General features: G+C 34.1%; 1 protein-coding gene across 2 annotated transcripts; it reads right to left on the bottom strand.

Moving 5' to 3' along the window:
• Window positions 1-864: 864 nt before the first annotated feature.
• On the bottom strand, window positions 865-7,285 carry LOC144964720 (uncharacterized). Of its 2 annotated transcripts, XM_078899261.1 has the most exons (3): window positions 6,862-7,285; window positions 5,764-5,905; window positions 865-5,106 (listed from the first exon to the last, which is right to left on the bottom strand). In XM_078899261.1, the coding sequence occupies exon 3, from the start codon at window positions 5,086-5,088 to the stop codon at window positions 3,865-3,867; it is 1,224 nt and encodes a 407-aa protein (XP_078755387.1). In that variant the 5' UTR covers window positions 5,089-5,106; window positions 5,764-5,905; window positions 6,862-7,285; the 3' UTR covers window positions 865-3,864. The 2 variants fall into 2 exon arrangements, with proteins under 2 accessions (XP_078755387.1, XP_078755388.1); XM_078899262.1 differs by having other exon boundaries at window positions 5,764-7,285.
• Between the last annotated feature and the right edge of the window lie 15,530 nt (window positions 7,286-22,815).

Below are 22,815 nucleotides of genomic sequence, written 5' to 3'. Positions count from 1 at the left end.
AAAAAAAGGACCCAAAAAAAAAAAAGCAACCAACATGTTTTTTCTTCTTGTAATTATTTTCTCTGCCTTTTTTCAGATATCATCAATCTATAATATTCTTACGCAACTTTCATAACTTAAAAAGAAAATTCAATTTAAACATCGGGCTCGTTCCAATAAAATACCAATATGAAAATATTGGATACAAATTAGAGAAACTGATTTTATTAGAAAGGCAAGAAAACAAACATTTTGGGTTTAGCTTTAGTTCTATTTTGTCAATGATTTCGTGCTCATTTTATGAATTTTCTTTTTGGTCTTGCTCTTTTATTGACAAAATCGCTTGTATTTAGTTTACAATTCTTTTTCAAACATTTTATATCAGATCATCAAAAGATTTAACAACAAATGTTTCTTGCAATGAATAAATGAATGAATGAAAGAATGAAAAAAAAACAAACAAAAAACAAAACAAAACAAACAAATTTAATTATTTTCAATGCTAATTTGAAAAAAAGGCATAAAAAAGGATTTCGTATCGATTTATCAATATGAACCACACTAGCAAAGTCTAAAAAACGTTCCTTCTTATGAAGTTCTGGGTCTAAGAATTTTCGACGTTAGAATTGCCTAAATCAATCGATATTTGAATTCATGGACAATGGAACACAACAGCTTCAAAAAAAATTGAAAATGGACAAAAAAAAAAATAAATAAATAAATAAATAAAAAATAAAAACCCAATAAGAAAAACAATAAAGACATTAATTAGGTATCCCAAACTAAAATTTCAACTGCAGAAAACTGCTGTTATTTTGAATTGAACAAATACAGATTGTCAAACCATGAACAACAGTCTTTAAATGATTAAAATCGGACAACAAATAAAAAAGTTACGAATTTTTTATTTATTTAATAACTTGTAATTTTCGTACACCAACAGAACATGCTACCAAACAGCAAGTTTAAGGTGCATCAAAACAAACAAAATAATAACAAAATTGAATAATTTGCAAGCAATCGCAAGCCATGGACATAGATAATAAGAAAAATACTCAAACAAATATTCACCTAGTATAATTCAGTTACTATACAGCATCAAAATCAAGAAAAAACATGACCCGCGTGAAAATAATTTCACCGAAATCGCCAGATGTACCATCTTCGGCACTTTGCAGACTCGTCAGTAATCTAAATTAAGGCATGAAACTTATCTGAGCCTTAGAACTGGCACCAGACAGTAAGCCCAATTTTTTTCAGAGAGATAGAGGCAATAATTACTGAGATTTTACGTCTCAAAATTCGAAAAAAGGCCGAAATCGCCAAAGGAAGACATTTTGAGAAATAAACAGTGTTTCCGCTACAAAAAATTTAAATGATGAGATATGGCTATGAAACTTCACATACAAATGATTTGAGGGATGGGGAATCCAAATTTTATGTCCTTTTCACAATAAGAATGACAAAAACAGAGTTATGAGAAGAAATCAAGATTTAAGCTCTCGAAAATCAACAGAAATATATGTCAAAAAAGGGGGAAAAGTCAAAAATTCATACCACGACCTAACACAATAATGGAAGTTAATGCTGCACCTACTGGTGGCGCACAGTCGATCAAATAAAATAAATAAATAAAAACATTAGACAAAAAAGTCAGTACACAAAAGCATACAATATCCAATGCAACCCACGAACATGAAAATTTATACCTATCCATAAGTACATATTTTGAGACACCTCAACAATCAACCCAAAATTCAACGCCCTGTCCTAACACATTTTAGTTTATATAACTAAGGCAACGGTATAAGGACACGCTTTAATGCATATAAATGCACAGACACCGGGCAAACCTATCTTAGCGCTCTTGTTACTCATCATGTTGAGCGTCAGCAAGATGGCTTTCTATTATTTCAACATTTTTAACACGCCTGAGTGTACTTAAACACTTTAATATGTTTTTTTACCCGGAAGTTCATATTCATACAGGGAGTCCAATATAATATCTAATAACAGATTATACATACGCGGACTCTGGAAGCTGATCATATCCACATAGCCTATAAATGATAAAGATTAATTTAAACACGGACTATAATATTGCTATTATGGTCTAATAGCCCAACATCAGTATGAGTATAAGGGTTATCATTGGCTCTCCACTATACACATTTTAAATGCATCTATAAAATGTTTAAATAGAAATAGACATTATATTGGACTCCCTTATTGTATGAATACGAACTTCCAGGTAAAAAAAACATATTAAAGTGTTTAAGTACACTCAGACGTGTTAAAAATGTTGAAATAATAGAAAGCCATCTTGCTTGACGCTAAACATGATGAGTAAATAAAACATATGTAATAATCAGAAAAGCTACATGATAGGTACATAATTATGAGAAACAACAATTGTTTAAACAAAGCATGTCACTGATCAAATGTAAAGTGATGGAAATAGATACATAATTTCATTAATCAATATAATGTAAATGTTGCTACTCGAAGCGATAAATAATGTGAAATTGAATGTTGTTTGTTGTTGTTTGTTGCTTTAGGTCTCTTCCAACACAATTGAGGTTATATGAGAGACCGCTGAAACAAAAAAACAAACAATCTAACAAAAATAGTACAAATGTCAATCAAAATCATAACCTAAAGATATCATAAGCTAAATTATAAATAACCAAGAACAAACAGGCAGAGGATTTACAGGAAAAAAAATATCCCCTGTCAAAAATACAATCACAAACCAAAGAAGCAGGATAGGCTAGTAAAGAGAAAAGAAACGACATCACTATCGGATCGTACACCCATGCGAACATCATAGGTATATGATTCAAGGGTGATGCTCCCATCCAACCACCCGCTAATGTAAGCTTCAATTTAATTATAAAAACAGATAGAAGAATGGATGTTTCGTGTTTCCCCTTTACCAACAAACGCATTCAACTTAACGGCACTACCACATCATCTATACTGTTTGGTTCATCCTGTTTGTTGACAAAGGAGAAACCTGAAACGTCCATTCTATCTGGTTTTGTAATTAAACTGAAGCTTGAATTTAATCTCATAGTGTTATTCAATCAACATCAGAATCTGAAACCCTTCTTCGTTTGACAGCAGTTGACAAAAAAGATGCTTCTGCCTCATCATCAGTAATCATCCTTAACAAATAAATTTCTCAAAAATAACATCAATCTTTTTGACATAAGAGAGGAATGACCCAAAAGGAATTTTACTTTTCATCAACTCCCAGTATGGCCCAGTGATAGATTAAACAGTGAAATAGCAGCAACTAAAGAAATTACCCTACTATCCCTCAAATCTGCAACAATACTTTGAAGCTTTAAATTGTCACCTGAAACTTCATTTTCTAGAAAATCAAGAACATGTTTATGATGGTACAAAAGAGCATGAGCATTTTCAAATATATTATTGAAACGATTACTTCTAAAACTGCAAAACTGAGACTTAATATTATAAGCTTCAGAATAATTTAGCCATTCTTCCCTTGCCCCATTTTTCTCATCCCCCCGAGGTCCCAATACTTCTGCAGTTAGTCTTATAGCACGTAAGGCTGCACTTTCTTTACCAATACTAGACTGAAAATGATTAAACTTTTGCTGACTGTCCCTCCCAAGTGAACCCCCCACTTTAATTACATCCCTCTCAAATTCTAACACAGCACTCTCAACAGCTTTAGATAGACCAAGCAAAAAATGCGCGTTACAATACAAAAAATGTGTACATAGACCGTCTATATTCCTCATCATGCAAAACACTCTTACGCCATTCATGAATTTTTTTATTTAAAAGTTTCATATTTGCCGCTCTATCGGACATAAGTTTTGTTCTTTAATTTTAAATTAAAAATTTCTTTCTTTAAAATATTACATTCTGATGAATCGACTTTATAGATGAAAACAATTTTTTGGAAGAGACAGACTTTGATAATCTTCTAACATGGTCAACATTAACAATTGTGGAAGAAAGTGGGATGTGGGACTCTGAAAAAGATTCTGGCAATAAAACAGAAGTGATCAATGCAGGGGTACATTCAGGTTTGGCTGGATTCTGAGTAGAAACAGACGTAGAGGGTAGAGGGGTAGAACCAAAAGTGAATGACGATGACGGTAGTGGTGCTGAACATGAATCAGGTGTGGACACATTCCGAGAATTAATATTCGTGGAGAGATGAGGGGTAGAACCAGATACAGTAGAAATGCAGGACGATGGTGGTGGTGGTGGTGAGCTGAGAATCTTAGTAGAAGTAGAAGGTTGACTTGATGATGGTAGTACAGATGAAGGAAATAAAACGGTTGGCTGAGGACTCAGTGCTGGCCAGTCAACAGTAGACGACGGTGGTGGTGAGCTGAGAATCTTAGTAGAAGTAGAAGGTTGACTTGATGATGGTAGTACAGATGAAGGAAATAAAACGGTTGGCTGAGGACTCAGTGCTGGCCAGTTAACAGTAGACGACGGTGGTGGTGAGCTGAGAATCTTAGTAGAAGTAGAAGGTTGACTCGATGATGATAGTACAGATGAAGGAAATAAAACGGTTGGCTGAGGACTCAGTGCTGGCCAGTCAACAGTAGATGACAGTGGGGGTGGTGGTGGTGGCGATGACGAGGGTGGCTTTGTGGCTGTGGCAGGAGGAGAGTTTAGCTGAATTTCCGTCAGATGACAGGGAAAGAAGGGTTTCCTGAGCCATGCCTGAAGTGCTGCTGGGTCCCTGCTGATATTTTTTATCAGCTTCCCCTTCTTTGTTTCTGCAGCGAGATACATGCCTCGCAACTTCTCTCTCGTGCAAATTACAGGAGAAGACGATATGTCTCCTAGAAATTTATGGAAGTCTCCATAAGTATGTCCATGTTTCAGGAGAAAATTGCCGAGGTCCACAGCAATTTCCTTTGACACAACAGTCTTTTTAAAATTGTTCTTCTCCAATGTCATGTCTACACCAATGGCATTGAGGGCATCACTGAGGTGGTGAAGATCCACAGGTGCATTCAAAAACGTTTTATCTTTCCCTTTTGCCGCCTTCACCACCTTCAAAATTTTTCGCCAGATACTATTGACAGGATAACTTGAGTCTGGACTTAACATGGAGAACCATTGTTCCACCTAGAAGGGAAAAAATAACCAGAAAATATTGAAGGGCTTATAACTAATGCATTAGTATATTAGAACAGAAAAAAAATAGAACCTTATACAAAAAGATAACCCTTGATAATACATCAGAATCCAACAAGTTTAAAAAAAGATAAGGATTAGGTATGAAAAAATTAATATACTTTGCTCGAGAGAGGAACACAGGGATGGTTTAGAATTTAATTGTATTCCATAGCAAACATCTAGTCTTGTCTAACCTAGTAAAGACCTTTTCAACTAGTGCTATTATACCAACAGCACATGGCCCATTGCTAATTGCTGACTGTTGCAGGCATGCTTAAATTATATCATAAAAAGAGCCATAAACACGTCTTTTACTTGTCTATGTCACTCAGTCACTTGTAACTACAAACCCAAATAAACTCAACCATACATGTTAACAATAAAATCTACTGGCAACCATCATGAACTTATATGAATCTGAAAGCTCCATAGCGGGACCTTGTGTTTTACAACAAAAAATCAAATCATAAGCTGGTTTAGCCTCACTGTACTGATAATATTAGCGCAGTAAAAAACATCAAAAACAACCAAAATATTTATCAAAAAAATATAATGGTGGCCTGTGACAACGAAAACAGATGTGTCATATATTCATAGAAACCTTACCTCAGACACTGTCGTTTTGGCTTCAAAGCGCAGATGATAAAGCTGGACAAACAGGTGTCACTTGCACAGGTGGGAGTGCAGGTCTACGACCTTTCTCCCTTCATCAAAAATGAAGCCCTGAGACGACTCATTTGTTCGTCATCTGAAAATGGAGAATTAAAATGTTCAAACTTATTTGAGATGTGATAATAATAAATAGTTTCTATACACCGCCTTACCCCGTATTTCAACAAGCTCAACGCGCTAAATGATTACTCATTACCATCAACACTATCTATCAAAACTCAACTGTCAAATTCAAATAGGCAGGATTCAAGAATTTAATATAAATCTAAAACTTATATTATAAACAAGCAACCATCACCAAGTCAATCCCATAGCATCAAATAAAAACAAGCCTTTCTACCAAGTAGTCTATACAGTAAAAGGTTAAAAGTTAAATTTAAACTGGAGTTTGAGTCACTATATTATAATAGTAATAGTTCCATCAATCATGGCATGGGTGAAACTGGATCTTTAAAAAACGATTGAAAAACAAACAAGTTGGATACTACTCATTGATGACACCTGATGAAGAATGGAGCAATCCTGTTAAGATTATTATTATAAGATCAAACAATGTGCACCAGATTTCGTCCCAATTGTCAATAATTTCTTAATGAATGAGCTTGACTTAATCTAAATTTCAGAAAATTGAGAAACAACTAGACTTAGACGTCGATAGTGTGATACTTTCCATTTCCTAGTACTAGTAGGACTCACAATCACAAGCACAAGTCTAGCAGTCAGGACGGACACTGACACGACCAGTTTCTATTATTTTATTTTTCATCTAGAAGTATCAGTGATAATGACACGTTCATTCTTAGCGATCGGTGGGCTCCGATAATAATAATAATAATCATCATGATAATAATAATAATAATAATAATAATAGCCTTCATGAATGAACACGAATACAAACATTATCCATTAATTCAGAAAAGTTAGTGGAGTGGAGCAAACAGTATCATGATAAGATTAAGACAAGATAGAGAAAAGCTTCGATCTACTCAAACACCGATCATAATAAAATAAAAAACAATAAGATTTACTTACCACATAATTCAAGTAAGTCCATGTCCATAATTGAAACACTTTTGACTATTCTAGATGGCTGTTTGGAAACGTTACAATACAATCGGTCTCGGTCACCGGCAGTGTATCAACTCACGCGTCGGACGGTAGGAGAGAAAGAAAGAGAAAGCGGAAACAAAGGCTTTGCTTTTAAAGATGGCGCTATGTGTTGAATCAAGCCAGCATGCTGGATTTTTGATATTATAGCCTTCAAATGCTGCAGATTTTTATGGTGTAATTTTTTCGCCGTTTATTAACCGTTAAGAGAGTCAAATTTTCAGTCAAAAATAGGGCAAATTCAGTTAAATTTTAATAATATTTTTGTTGTGTTTATAAACGAAAAAATTACACCACACGAAAGGGCATTAAAAGGAGATTCTCCCACACTTGATTTCACAGCTGTTGGTCCGTTCACAGGGTTGCCAGTTTGGCATTTTAAATGCCAGATTCCAAAAATCTGGCATTTTTGAAAACCGTTTGGCATTAGAAAAATCATTTGGCATTTGGCATTTTCATTTGGCATTTTCTTTTCTTGTATATTATACTTCAAATGACACCTTTTCTTAATTATTTCATTACCCCACCAGGAAATTTAGTATAATTCAAAAAAAAAAAGAAAAGAAAACACGCAAGCCACCAGGATATGATAGTAAATTGTCTATCAAAAGTGAGTAGTTTTCTTAGTGGGGGTGGGAGTCAACAGACTTTGGCATTTTTTTGAGTGTTTTGGCATTTTTTGAGTCTTCCCCTGGCATTTTGTTGAAAAATAATCTGGCAACCCTGTCCGTTCAGCTTTTAGCGCGAGCAGATCTTGTGACGAGACCCGAATTTCGGTCGATCGGTACGCAGTTTTCACAGCGAAAATTTGCAATCGGATCTCTTTATGAGAGCGTTTTTGAATAGCTGTTAAAAAGTTCACATAGCTTGAATAGTTTAAATATTTAGCTCATCTTGTAGAGCAGATATTGAAATATAATATTATCCTTTTTTTATTAAATAAAGTTTAATTCAAGAGAGAGAGAGACAGATATTAACACCCCACTTTTTGATCGATCCCGGCAAATTCGCCTGCCACACAGCGGTAGTTTGGGATACCTACATTAATTAACACCTCACTTGAAATCCAGACAGTCGGCTATCTGTCTAAGTTTATAATGATATATTCACGCTTTTATGTTGTTTATGCAATCAGCGTTACCAATCTTAAATCTAAATTCGATGAAGTTAAAGATTTTGTAATTGTTAAGCTTTTAACTACTCTCCTATGTACAAATCTATTTTAGTAAGTTTTGGAATTCTCAAATTTAAACCAAGCAAAATGTCTATTCTATCTTAGCATCCCAATGTCATTGTTAATGATTGGGAAAATGTGTGATAATAGATGATAGAATATATGAATAACAAATGAAAACGTAGCTGTTTTGTCACAGTTAAAATTAATGGATCTATTGCTCGTCAAAAACACGACTTGTGTGTGTGTGTGTGTGTGTGTGTGTGTGTGTGTATACATATACAGATAATTCATTGTACTTAAGTCAATTGGACACTAGGTGTTTTCTTCTATTCGTGATTAAATCAACTGGACACTAATGACTTGTTGTGGGTGTTTTGTTCTAATAATCCATTGGGACAAGATTTTATTAACACCACATTGTCGATCATGAATAATTTACTGTACTCATACATAGAATTCTATCCACCTCTCGCCGATGACCAGTCATACTCTATTCATTCAACGCTATCTCTAATTAACCGTAGGCTAGAAAACACGAATATAAAGATTTGCCCAGAAAACCCGTTTTTCAAATATCGATTAAATCAAATGACTCTTATCTTGCCAAACAACTCTCAAACCTGGGACCTCGCTAGGACCTAGGTTTGAATGTTTTTGCCAAGATGGGTGTCAATTAAATCAACTGATATTTGAAAAACGAGTTTTCTGGCCAAATTTTAATTCGTGTCTTTCCAGAGTACGGCAATTAACTGGTTAAATTTAGTCAAATAACCTACTGCAAATTGTATTAGGTTACATTTACAGGAATAGGTTGGTCGGGCTAAATATATTTACTTCATTAATTAAGATAAAATCACAAAAGTCCTCGAAATACTTTGACTGAATAAGATAATAAAGAAAACGAATTTACGAGTATACGAAAAATGTGGCCAACCGTCCAAAATGCCGAAAAGTCTTTAATGATAATAAAAGTGACCAATAATTTGTGGCCCATCGTCTCAGAGTGTTATTATGTCAGGATGGCCCTTGTGCTGGGAATTGAATTTATACATTCAAACATGAAACTTTGGGTATATCTTTTTACCTTACGGTGGAGTATACATACAATATTTTTCGCTGCAAAAGTTGATTTGTTTGTTTGTTATGTTTTTGTTTTTATTTTTTGAATACATCATTTTCACTATAAATTCAATGTCTGATTCTCCCCGACTTTTTGAGATAATGAGTCGTATTTGAGAGTTTAAAAAAAAATCACTTTGAAAGAAACTATGCTATTTGTTAAGCCAGCCCAACCTTGGTAAGGAAAGCGGATGACAGGGCAGGTTGGCACGGTGAAGACTAGCAGGCAAAGCTGCACTCATGCCTCCTCTACGACCTTTACGGTCAGGAGAATGAGGTGGTGAGATGAGGAAATGACTTTGTTGTCTTCTATAAGACATGATATAATATAGAATTAATCCAAGTAAATATCCTGTTTCATAATCATTTTGACAATGAAATCAATTTTAGCATCTGGTTCACCCCCACATAACACCAGTTTGAGGCGGTGGGTCACAGATACTAATTATTGGGTCACAGATACTACTCATTTCATTTGTTAGTTCTGAGCATTTTGTTGATCAAAAATTGTTGTAATGGTAGTTGGCGTCATCAGTAATCAATGACGCTAATTCCAGACCCCGATCCATTTCATGAACTGCATTCGATTATGCAAATCTCATGAAGTGTCAGCGGTGTTTGTTTTCCTCAGTAATTATTCTTAAGATAATTATCTTTCTTTGAACATGGAGGATTATATAATACATTGTTATTGTATCACTTTCAACAGTAAAGTAATTCCAGCATACCGTCATCATCAACAACATCATCATCAAGTCCTCGTCATCATCATCATCATCATCATCATCATCATCATCATCATCATCATCATCATCATCATCATCAACATCATCATCATCATCATCATCATTATCATCACCATAATCATCATCATCATCATCATCATCATCATCATCATCATCATCATCATCATCGTCGTCGTCTTCGTTGTTCGACGATATGGGGCAGCGTGGCTTAGCGGTAATGGTCTTTGCATCGTAGCCAAATTGTACCGAGTTCGACTATTTGCCGCGCATTGTGGCCTTGAGCAAGTCACATTGCCTTAGCTCACTACGCGACGCTACACTGCGGCTAACGCATGAGTTATTCCTGTCTTCCGTTGTAATAGACTCTAAAGACAAATTTCCCCTTGGGATGAATAGAGGGAATTTGATTTTTAAAAAAAATTTATTTTATCATTTAACAGGCTGCATATCTATTCTGGATGCTCACGTACGGTGTTCCCATCATCAGGAGATTTATTTTTAATGGAAAGAGCTTACAACATGTCGCTGCTGTTTTCCAATATTCGACTGCAATTCTTTAATCTGGGATCCACACAATTTAAAAATCATTAAAAATTTGAAAAAGTAAAGAAGAATGCAATGAAATTAGAAACAAACGGCTATTCGTTCATTAATGGTTAAACAGCAGATGTACATTGGAAACAATTAGGAAGGTTGACTTATCGTCAATGCAGGCTAGAGGGTAAATATAAAAATGCAATACAATATCGTAATGAGTATAATGGATGATCTGTCTATACTAATGCAATTTCTTTCTATCAATATGGATCTATTTTATAAAACATTTTCTTAAAAAATATATACAACATGTCTTTAAAAAGTATTATCATTATCGTAACATTATCATATACATATCATTATATTATCAGCATCAATCTATTATTATTATTCATATCTATATTACATTATCATTATTATTATCATTATTCTCTCTCTCTATCTTCTTCTTTCTCATTCTTCTTCATTATTTTATCTTATTATTCATTTTTTTATATTATTATTTACTTTTCTTTTATCTTTCTTCTTCTTCTTCTTCTTCTTCTCTCTTCTTCTTTCTTCTTCTTTTTTTTTTCTTTCTTCTTCTTCTTCTTCTTCTTTTCTTCTTCTTCTTCTTCTTCTTCTTCTTCTTCTTCTTCTTCTTCTTCTTTCTTCTTTCTTCTTTTCTTCTTCTTCTTCTTCTTCTTCTTTCTCTTCTTCTTCTTTCTTCTTCTTCTTTCTTCTTCTTTTCTTCTCTTCTTCTTCTTCTTCTTCTTCTTCTTCTTCTTCTTCTTCTTCTTCTTCTTCTTCTTCTTCTTCTTCTTCTTCTTCTTCTTCTTCTTCTTCCTATTCTTAAATCAATTCATTCTTTTTATTATTATTATTGTTATTATTATTATAGCATACACTATTCCCTTCGTGGTGTCATTTGGGTCTTTTTAAATATCAACCCACTCGATTCAGGTGTGAATAAGTACAAGACATTTGTTTTGTGGTAACAAATGTTGTAAGAGTATTGATTTAAAATGAAGCCAAACTTATGATGTACAACATATTTATATATGGCTTGCTGAGGGAATAAATGAATAAATTATGAATTATTTTGAAATGTACGAAGTAGGCCAATGGTGAAACATATTCTGAATAAATTTTGATATTTATTTTCATTGTTTTTTTATCGTATCAAAAAGATATCTGTTTTATCATTATCTTTTTTTTCTTTATTATCAATGTCTTTCTTTTTTTTTTTTGGTAAATGACATTGAAAAAAAAACAACAACAAAAGAAAAAAAAAAACAAAAACAAACAGACAAACAAACAAACAAAAAAACGTGAGATAAACATTGTGTAATCAATAATGTAGGCCACTTCCTTAACAATGCCCTATTTTCTACTAAAAGATAACGATTAGGCAGAGGTATAAAAACTATAAAACGAATATTTAAATGACAACTTTGTTTTTAACATTTTACATGCTATGATCTGAACATATTTAATTTATCATGTTGTTTTATTACTTTTAGAATTAGGCATAGTTTTGTACAGTAACCAGTAAATGATGGGGTTCCATTGGGTTAGGTATATTATAATCTATAAAATAGTTTTGGACCACCGCGTTGGCATACCTTGATATGTGACCAATCGTCTCAAAACGGTAATAGTAAGTTAACGATTACGTTTCCTACCTACAGCGATCGACGAATGACGTGGAATAAAACAAAGATCTGCCCTAAGACTGAGGAGTGAAACAGAAGACGCAATGTGAATTTAAAGTTAAAATGGTCAGTGATATGAGCTTGAGCTTTTTTTTTTTAATGCAATATCCACTAAACATGCTCAAAGCGGTTTACGGCAACAGCAACGCTTCACATGTATTACGAGACACGACGCCTGTTAGGCGGTGTTACAATTTTTTTTTCCAGACAGAGGCGCTGTTAAAGGCCAGGTACTCATTTACACCTGAGTACTGTGAGAGAATTTGAGTAAAGAGCCTTTTCCGAGGACTCAACCATGCGCTTCTCAGAGCGGGACTCGAACCCTAGACCTTCCGATCCGAAGACGAATGTAATTCGACTAGACCACATAGCCACACACAGATAATATGTCACTTTACTCTTATAGCTCTTTGAGATTTGAATTATTCACCTTCATGACACAAAAATACTGGCACGAGTCACCCATTTCTGGCTATCAATCTAAACAATTGCGACAAATACCGTTTTGAGAAGACGGGTCGGTCGCATGTATCAGGTGACAGATAAAACGTCAGATAGGGTGACACAACTAGTTTTTATGGAGATTTCATAATACAATTGGCTGCACTTTAAGTGTCATTATACCTGCCTTACACTGACAAAACATTATTTTTTTCATTTTGGTCAGAGTTTAATACTTACTTGGGCATTTCTACAACGTAATATATGTCAATATAATATTATATCATGTATGTACTCAATAATACTGCATTGTTATAAATGTGTAACCAAATGACAAATTGCCACTATTTTGAGGACAATAAAGATTTATTATTATTATTATTATTATTATTATTATTATTATATTATTATTATTATTATTATTATTATTATTATTATTATTATTATTATTATTATTATTATTATTATTTTTATTGTTATTATTATTATTATTATTATTATTATTATTATTATTATTATTATTATTATTATTATTATTATTAATATCCACCAAGCATGCTTAAAGCATTTTATAAGTGGTCCCAAGTTAACAGGAATGCTTAACATGTAGGACATGGCGCTTGTTATGTGATATTACATTTTTTTGCCGAAAAGAACAACCCTGTTATTGGCCAAGTACTCATTTTACATCTAAATACAGTGAGAAGATGTGAGTTACAAGACTTTTCCATGGACTCATTTATGCGCCTCTCAGACTCGAACCCAGGGTAGTCCTATCGGAAAGCGATTGTCATACAACTAGACCATAATGTCGATAAAGATTACATCGATAATTTAAAAGATCGTGCACCAGAGATTTCAATTCAGTCTAATTTTAAAATTTTTAAATTCTAAAAAGATGAAAGTCAGGCCAAAATAAACAAAAAGTATTTTGTTAATGTACTGCGTTTTTTTTTTTTGGGGGGGGGGGGGGGGGGGGGGGGGTGGTGGTAAACAATTGCGTTGGCATATCTGTAAGGAGGCAGATTTATCATCAGATACAATACACGATTGACCCCTTGTGGTTCACTTTTATATCAGTGCATGACATAATCAGTCGGAAGGTGAACATTTTGGATTTGCATTTTTTTCTGAAAGAATTTGCTCCCCAGAGCAATTTAATCTTTATTTGAAGTTGAAGTAAATCGGGTGATTTTTCATGAAGTTATGGTCAGATGTATGGGAAAGGTACCCAGCAACTTTTCGCAAATTTCATACTTTTTCAATCTGACGTGCTGTAAAAAGTATTTAGAAGTGAAGTTACGCTTTGATATTTCCCGAAGATGTACAAAAAGGGTTGATTTAATCATTTATGAAAAGTACTCATTTTTGATAAAAATTGATCTTCTACCTGAACTTGGCAATATCTCAGTTCAAACCTTTTCACCATCCGACTGATTATGTCATTCACTGTAACAATAAACATTGTATGCAATTATTTAAACCCGGATATTCAATCTGATTTTCCTCACTTGTTTTATGAAATAATCGTGCTTTAAAAAAATCAAGGTTTAACTATATTTCGACTCGTTACCCTTTATGTGCGCCTCAGAAACATCCTAAACATCAGGTGGCCATACATCATCACAAATGAAGAACTGCACCAAAAACCGAACTAGTCACCTATTGAAACGGAAATAAAGAATAGGAAATGGGAATTGATTGATTGACCATACCCTCAGGAAACCTGCAAGTAATATCACCAAGCAGAGAAAGAGGAGGATTGGTCGACTAAAGCAAACATGGCGACGCAGCATTGAAACTGAGTTGAAGGCAGTCGGACAAACCTGGGCCCGGATAAGGAAGACCGCCAAAAAACCGAGTCAGATGGAAGAGTGCTGTTGCGGCTATGATCCACAAAATTATCGGCACAAGAACTACGAGGGGATACACAACAAGAGTAACCATTCCAACATAAAAAAAGACGCCCACGTGTATTCGTTTTTCCTTCCACTGCCCGACTATGGAATAGTCTCCCAGCTGAAGTGGCTGAAAACGGTTGCCAACATGCCTTCACGCGATTGCTAGAGTTCACAACGTGACTTTTTAATCTATGTATTTTTTAAAATTAGTACTATGTGCAGAGTTTTAACAAGTTTACAATGTAAGACCCTACAAACTGTGGAGTGACCCTCGACAATATTGGAGATTTCCACGAGACGAAGAAAAAGAAGGAATCAAGTGGCTTAAGTCAGTAAGTCACCCTTTATGGCGATCGGCAGAAAAGAAAGACCTCCATGAGTGTTCAATGTCCATGGCGACCATCTTCAATGAGTTCCAAGTCTTGAACCATTCTTTCACGAATGTCCCCATCGTTCGTTTCAACATTACCATAGGTCTTCTTATATGCGTTTCCTCATGGGCCCGTTCTTATGAAGATTTTCTAAATTCAGTACGTAACTAACCTAGTAAAAGAATTTTAGTCTTAGTCTTGAGTGAAACCAGAGACGGAAAAATCGGTTCTTAAGAGTGTTTTGGACTTTAGATTGGAATATTGCTTGAGCCAATCAATAATTTTTGTGCTGGTAACACAAAGATTTAATCAATGCCTCATCTGTTTTCAATTTTTAGCTTCGTTTGTAGCAGATTGTCACATAATATGTAGGAGAGAAGACTTTTTTGCACAGGGAATGTGTATTCAGCCCTCCGAAGGGCGGGCAAAACTTTTTGTATAATCAGCCCTCCGGATGAATGGATGAGGTATTATCCATTCCTCTAGTTTTAGAGTTCTAATCAATGACATCTAATTTACCAACTTACATGATCCTGGTCATTAATAAAGATAATCATCTTCTTTACGACGTGTTACATACATTGGATCTATTCCCCTCGGGGATTGAATACATACTTTCTTCGCTCTAACCTCTGATTCTCAAACAAAGATGGGTATCCTTTCCCCTAATATTTTCCTTGACACGCACAGAACAATGAAATACAAAAGTGAGCATCAAATGAACTACATAATTTTAGATTTTAAAAATTCCACACTGGGGCAGAGAAGTCTTAACCTCGCACCATCTACTCTTCCGGATCCAAATCCTTGGAAGTGTGTATGTATATAGTCTTTTGGAGGACTAATACTGAATAAGTTTCTTATTGAATCATAAAATAGCATAACTATTTTAGTAACAGGATGTATATTAAATGCAGATTACTTGGCTGGGCGAGGATGATACTTATTAACGATCAGCATATATTTAGACTAGAAAATAAACAACAACAAAAAACAGATGCCAGCACTTTGAAATCAGAACATCAATTTCACAAGGTGCGTATCCAGTCCTCTGGAAGAGTGGTTTTAATATTCCAATGAGATTGGAACCAATGTTTGACATCACACTTTTGTTTCCTATCATAGAGCAGGATAAGTCTTGTCTCTTTTTCATATATCTAGTTTTATTATTCTTCTAAAGCACAAAGGCAGCTTGACTTTTATTTGACTTTCATTGCACCGATATTTGGACCCATTAAACACAGTTGGAGTCGAGTATTTTCAGTTTCCACGCATTTTAACGACCTTGACTTTTTGTCTTTACAACTTTCTTAGGCAGTGGCAATATCAGAAGGATATCTTTTATTCTAGAAATACAAGTAATATCTTCGTCCCAGAGCGAAGCTTCTCAATTTCCTTGCAACAACGTCTGCCGTTTTGTTGGCTATGACGTCGCTTAGTTACTAAGGAAGTGAGTAGCTAAATGCGAAGTCTAGATCGAGGTTCTTATGATCTCAAAATTATAAACCTAAGTAGTTTTGAGACTGAATTTGCTGACGACACTGTATTAAAATGAATTTCTATTCTTTGGCACCAAAATGATGTGTGAAGAAAATGTTTTCGAAATGCATGATTATTATTATTATAATTATAGTGAACTAAATCAGTAACTAAGGCATTGTGACAACATACTTTTATTGCTAAGTCAAGCATAAGTCCAAAGCCTGATTTAATTAAGTCAAAGGTAACTGGTAACTGGTTATAAGTATATTCATATTCGGGTTAATATTGTTTGCAGGGCCTCAAGGGTATCCAAAAAGGGGCGATGGGTTAGTTGCACATATAAATTGCCCTATCTATACACGACCCCTCGATGTATTATAAACTTTTCAGCACTTTATACGGCTTAATTATTGTATAGATATGAAATAATGTTATATGTTTCTACGTTTAACTTATAAAATATACGTTTTAAAATGTCAGAGTGCGTAAAAGAGACCAACATGGAGGTGATTGAGGATCCTAAATATTGTTAAGAATATTATTTGGTTCGCTGAGATTTTTCATTAAGATAAACAAGTAGCTTTTTACCGAGATTAAAGTTGTCAGATTGTTTCATTGACATGTTCGTGTATTTGTGACATGCTTGTATTTTTGATTACAAAATGTGCACCCCAATATCTGATTGAGTTCATACCAGAATATAAATTATGTTCTTATAATAATGAACTACCCTGTCCTTTAGGACTATAATAATAACTTGTTGCTTATATAAATGAATGGCTTTGTAATTTCAATTTGCAGAATCATCTTTAAAACCTGATGAGTTGAATTGCATGGCATTCTTAATGAACAATGTGTCCCATACATCACGATGTGTCCAAATTAGCAACAAAACTCGACAATAAAACACAAACAATAAAACAAAGGAACATAAACATGGGCGTGCAGTATGCTATTATATATCTTTACATTTCGTTGCTATTAAAATATTTAAATTACGAATGTTCAACACAAGTACCCTTGTCTTCAAGAATAAATGCTGAACCTCAGTAATATCTCGTTCATGCAAATTTGTAATGTTAAACTTAAGCCTCTTTTTCAACCAGAGACAAGACAAACTGATAAGATTAATGAACGACATTCTAAAACTAAAGATCTCTATACTTTACAAAAGCAACACAGTTAAGGAGTGAAAGAAAAGTGTTTTTTACACTTTCAAGTTTATTTCTATCGTAATTCCAAAACAGAGCATATATTTTCAGACGACACGTCACTCTAGTGTCCTTGATTAGAATTCCAAACACATGACTGCAATATTTATATTATATTATACTCGCCCGCTGAACAAAGATTTCTGAAATCCCACGTAATAATCCAGTGTTCGGCCAAGATTGCAAGAATTCTACATTATCCTCCCGTGCTGATGCAAGACTGCAAAAATCCTACATTTTCCTCCCGTGCTGATCCAAGACTGCAAGGATCCTACATTTTCGTCCCGTGTTAATCCAAGACTGCAAGAATCCTATGCAAGGATCCTACATTTTCCTCCCATGCTGGTCCAAGACTGCGAAATCCTAAATTTTCCTTCATGATTAGCAAATACCGCAAAAGTCCTACATTATCCTCCCACGCCGAGTCAAGATTGCAAGAATCTTATCATCATCTCATGCTATGCCACGACTGCAAGAATATTAAATTATCTTTCCATGCTGATCCATGACTACAAGGACTCTATATTATTAAACCCTTTTGGTTTTGGGGAAAACCCAATTTTACTACTGCATTATAGCAACAGAATTATAAGGCGTCACTTTTATCTATCTAAATAATGTAACAGCTCAAGATTATATCTATGGTTTTTACTAAAATACATTTTCATGCAGGATGGTATCTGGACCACAATGGTAATTCTTAATGTCAAATTGTTATATTATAAAACCAACCATTGTAAAAAAAGAATACATTTTAATCAGATATAATAGGTTAAGTCATTGGAGGCGTAAAACAATAAGATTCTTAACTTCTCCGTTTGAAATAGGGTCCAACAGTCGTGACTTCACTTCCCTCGTAATGACGCATAGTAACTTAGTAACTGGTTTTAAACTATTAGACGTCCTTATGAAATACTTCTCCAACGAGCATGAAAGTGTATCCAGAGGGAAAAAAACCATTATAAATCTGATCATATTTTGACTTTTATACATTCTGACCACATGACAGCTGAAAAACTTCTAGCCAGCATGGAGAATAAAAAGTACCGATTTTCTGTGTTTAGAACCAAGCTGCTCGTTGCTGGGCGGACGTGACATCAGACTATTGAATCTTGATAATGATCCTGCATACCCTTAGACAATGACAACTAGAGGGTGCTTGAATAAGCGATATTCATTTTTCATCCCGATCACAATACTTTTGCTTTCAATATCAATCGTGACCCCAAAAATCTGTTTTATTTTTCAGAGACACAAGCCTTCGTTCTCTACAGAAGTGTCGGCTAGAGATGGTTTGACAATATGAGGGCCATTTTAATCGATCGTGACATGAACTAGAAGTTTTCTTAACAAAATTGAACAATATGACGTTTGAATTTGAATTTTAAACGAAAAAAAAAAAAAACCAAACGAAAGCAAACAAAACGCTCATTACTATAGACAGGGATTTTCCTGTAAGTTGATGCTTTTATTCTAATTTTTAAAAAATCTCAGTTGAGTGTTTTAATAATTGCCCCACTAGATCGAAGGATTACTCGAAACGCAAAATCAGTAATTCACATTATAATTGCTGAGATGATAATAAAATAGATGGTATCTTTTAATTTGATTACATTAATGCTGTGTTGTTTAGTTTTGAGATTAAAAAACGCTTAAACATTCAAAGATTGCTAATCTAAAATTTCATGGTCGATTGCTTTTGAATGTTACAAGCACCTGACAAGTTACTTGCCTTGTCATGTATATTAACTCACTCAATCCTAGAGATTTTTGATACTTTTCAAAATTGGAAAACAATGCATTAATAATGAGCATGTGCACAGATAGTTTTATTCAACTATCATTAACATGCAAAAACTAAAAACATTAGCTTTGATATAACGCCTATAATTTGTCTCAGAAAAATGTAATAAATAGGCATGGGGTAAAAGTAACCCGGGTAAACTACGGATATAGTCGATGTTAGGGTTGAGTGAGTTAACTGTAAGCTTGTAAGCGCTATTCTTCCAATCAGAAGTTATTGTTCAATGTTACAAAGTAATAGGAGCATTGCGGTTATCATGGATGAGCGTCCAATAGATACAATCTTCTTTTTCTTTTTTGTTGTTGGGATTTAGTTAGGTTTTGTTGTTGTTGTTGTTGTTGTTGTTGTTGTTGTTGTTGTTTGTTTTAAAACTTTGATTACTCAAAGTACCAATGATCAGTACCCTACCCGCCTACCCTTCGACATCAGTTTTCTCTAGACAATATTTGAATTATGAATTTGAGGACAATCAAATACAATATATTACCCCGGTTTTTCTGAGTTGGATCCTTTTCCAACAACTTTTAGCATCAGATTCATACAGTTGCTCGAGTTTGTAACTTTTCGATCAAAAACTGTTTAGATTCGTCTATTAGCCTTGCTTTTTAAAGATTTATCTCGCTTGCTTAACGCTGCAGTAGAAGACATAATGCTAGACTTCTTTATAACCTATTAAGACTTACACATTTTATACACACACACCCACCCACACCCTCACCCACCCACACACACGCACACAAACCCACCCATTTACCCACACCCACCCACCCATACACATACACAAACACACATACACATACACACACACACACACACCTTTATAAACAGACAATTGTTCAGTTTCACGTGCTCTTTTCTTTGAACTTGTAATCTTTGGCTCACTTTTTTCTTCAACATTTCGTTTAGTGTCAAGAGTAAATAAACCATATCTCTTATCTTTTAATGGCCAATCCTTATACCAAACCGGAAATACCATAAAGAAATCGTTTGTAAAACTCTTAATTTTTTGAAAAGTCATGCATTGACATCACTACATACTTCGGTACTACTGTAGTAGTTACCGATATAGAAAGAACGAAAATGACGTCACTCAGCTCTTTGTTAATGTTTTAGACAGCCATTTTAATTATTCTTTCTCACTGATATATATCAATCAGACTATAAACGTTAAATGTTACCCACAGTTGTATGTTTTTGTGCATTCAATCCGGCTGGTAGATGTGAGATTTTACATAAACGAATAGCATCAATACATAACTTTATTACACAGCATTGGGCGAGATTACGAAAGATTTAATGTTACGATCGCGAGTGCAGAATATAGCCCTGTCTCGAGTCAAAATTGCACCATTCATACTTACTTAGAAGTAGATATTATGTTGAGTCAATAAATTTGAAGTAGAATATAGCTATGTCTCGAGTCAAAATTACACCATTCATACTTACTTAGAAGTAGATATTATGTTGAGTCAATAAATTTGAAGTTTATGTTCATTTAAAATATTTGATAACAAATTGATAATTGTAACATGACCGTAGTCAAATAGCTAAAGTATTAACAAGGATAAATTAGAATTTTGATTATTGGCCATTATCATCTTTTCTAAAAAAAGCAAGTAATGAAAAGAAGTATAAAAATATGAAAAAGTGAGATTGAAACAGCGGCAGTCAAGGCTGAAAGAAAAATACAAGAAAAAAAAATTCCCCAAAATTTAGCCTGTCTTGTCTGGGGATCGAACCTCAGTAAAAGTATAATTAGTAGTAGCAGTGGTAGTAGTAGTAGTAGTAGTAGTAGTAGTAGTAGTAGTAGTAGTAGTAGTAGTAGTAGTAGTAGTAGTAGTAGTAGTAGTAGTAGTAGTAGTAGTAGTAGTAGTAGTAGTATAGTAGTAGTATAGTAGTAGTAGTGTAGTAGTAGTAGTAGTATAGTAGTAGTAGTATGTAGTATGTAGTAGTAGTAGTAGTAGTAGTAGTATAGTAGTTAGTAGTAGTAGTAGTAGTAGTAGTAGTAGTAGTAGAGTAGTAGTAGTAGTAGTAGTAGTAGTAGTAGTAGTCGTAGTAGCGGTAGTAGTAGTAGTAGTTAGTAGTAGTAGTAGTAGTAGTAGTAGTAGTAGTAGGTAGTAGTAGTAGTAGTAGTAGTAGTAGTAGTAGTAGTAGTAGTAGTAGTAGTAGTAGTAGTAGTAGTAGTAGTAGTCATTCAGCACAACAGCCTTTGCAGGTCTGATACACAAAGTTACTATGGGTTCATTGTTGTTGCAATGAAAATAATCTCAAATCAATGCAAAACATTGCCCATTACAACAAAGTTTTAAAAAGTTCATAGTTGAGTCCGATTATCAGACCTGCAAATATGTGTACGCAGGCATGAGTAGAATAGTCAGTCCAACGTTACATTAAAAAAAAAAGAAAGTGGCCACCGATGATGCAATTTTGTGAAAATAGACTGGTAACTGATAAGAGGAGGAAACCCAGAAGAGAGGGATGCCGTTCTAATTCTTGAACGCACTACACACATTGAGCAGTTCTGTGTATTCATTTTCTCTTTTGCTTTTGGTCAAGAGGCACTAAAACAATTTTTAAAAAATCAATTGTTGGTGTGCAATGTCAGGCTTGGTGCAATGGTTGTATCAAATTTATCATATTATGAGATAATGTCAAAGATTATATCCGTTGTTATCTGTGATAATAACGATTTATTTGGGTTAAGGTGTCATTTTGTTTTTGGGTTAAGGAGGGCAAAAAATGAAAATGGTTATCATAACTAACAAAAATGAAGTTTGTTATCACGATGGATGACAGTATTAGTCAGATATTGTTTGCGACTGGAAAAATTGATTTTTTTTCTACTTATGTCATAATTTAGATATACGAAGTTAGATTTTCCCTTGAGTAATTTTATAAATATGTTTAGATATCTAGAGTCATGTGACAAACTGTCTCATTTGTTATTTACGTAGGGTGAACATGATGCAAAATTATTATGATTGTTAGTAAGGATGTGTAGATTTACGAAACTTGATTAACCCTCTCCTTACCATCTACAGCAAAATCGTCACATTTGTTACGACACAATATACATTTTTTCTTATTCAGTTTATTTTGTACATCACAATGATCTTTGTTTAATTGATAAGAACATTGAGTTGTTTTGTAGAGAGATTGTTTGAGTTTAGAAAATCCATTTTCTGCTGGGTAACCTTGCCACCTTTTGGAAAATACTGAAAATGATCGGTAAGTAGAGAGTTCAAGAGACGACATCCATTCTTCTTAATGATGAATCTCAAAATTTAAAATGAGCATTGATATAGAACGATATCCACTAACGTACTCAAAACGCTTTACAAGAGGTCCCTAGCCAACAACAACACTTGACGTATAGGACGAGATGTAACGCCTGTT

Source organism: Berghia stephanieae, chromosome 2 (assembly GCF_034508935.2).
Source record: "Berghia stephanieae isolate SIO BIC M18660-M18661 chromosome 2, UCSD_Bste_1.3, whole genome shotgun sequence".
Classification (NCBI taxonomy): Eukaryota; Metazoa; Mollusca; class Gastropoda; order Nudibranchia; family Aeolidiidae; genus Berghia; species Berghia stephanieae.
The sequence above is the reverse complement of the archived record's forward strand: the minus strand, read 5'-3'. Positions and strand labels throughout refer to the sequence as shown.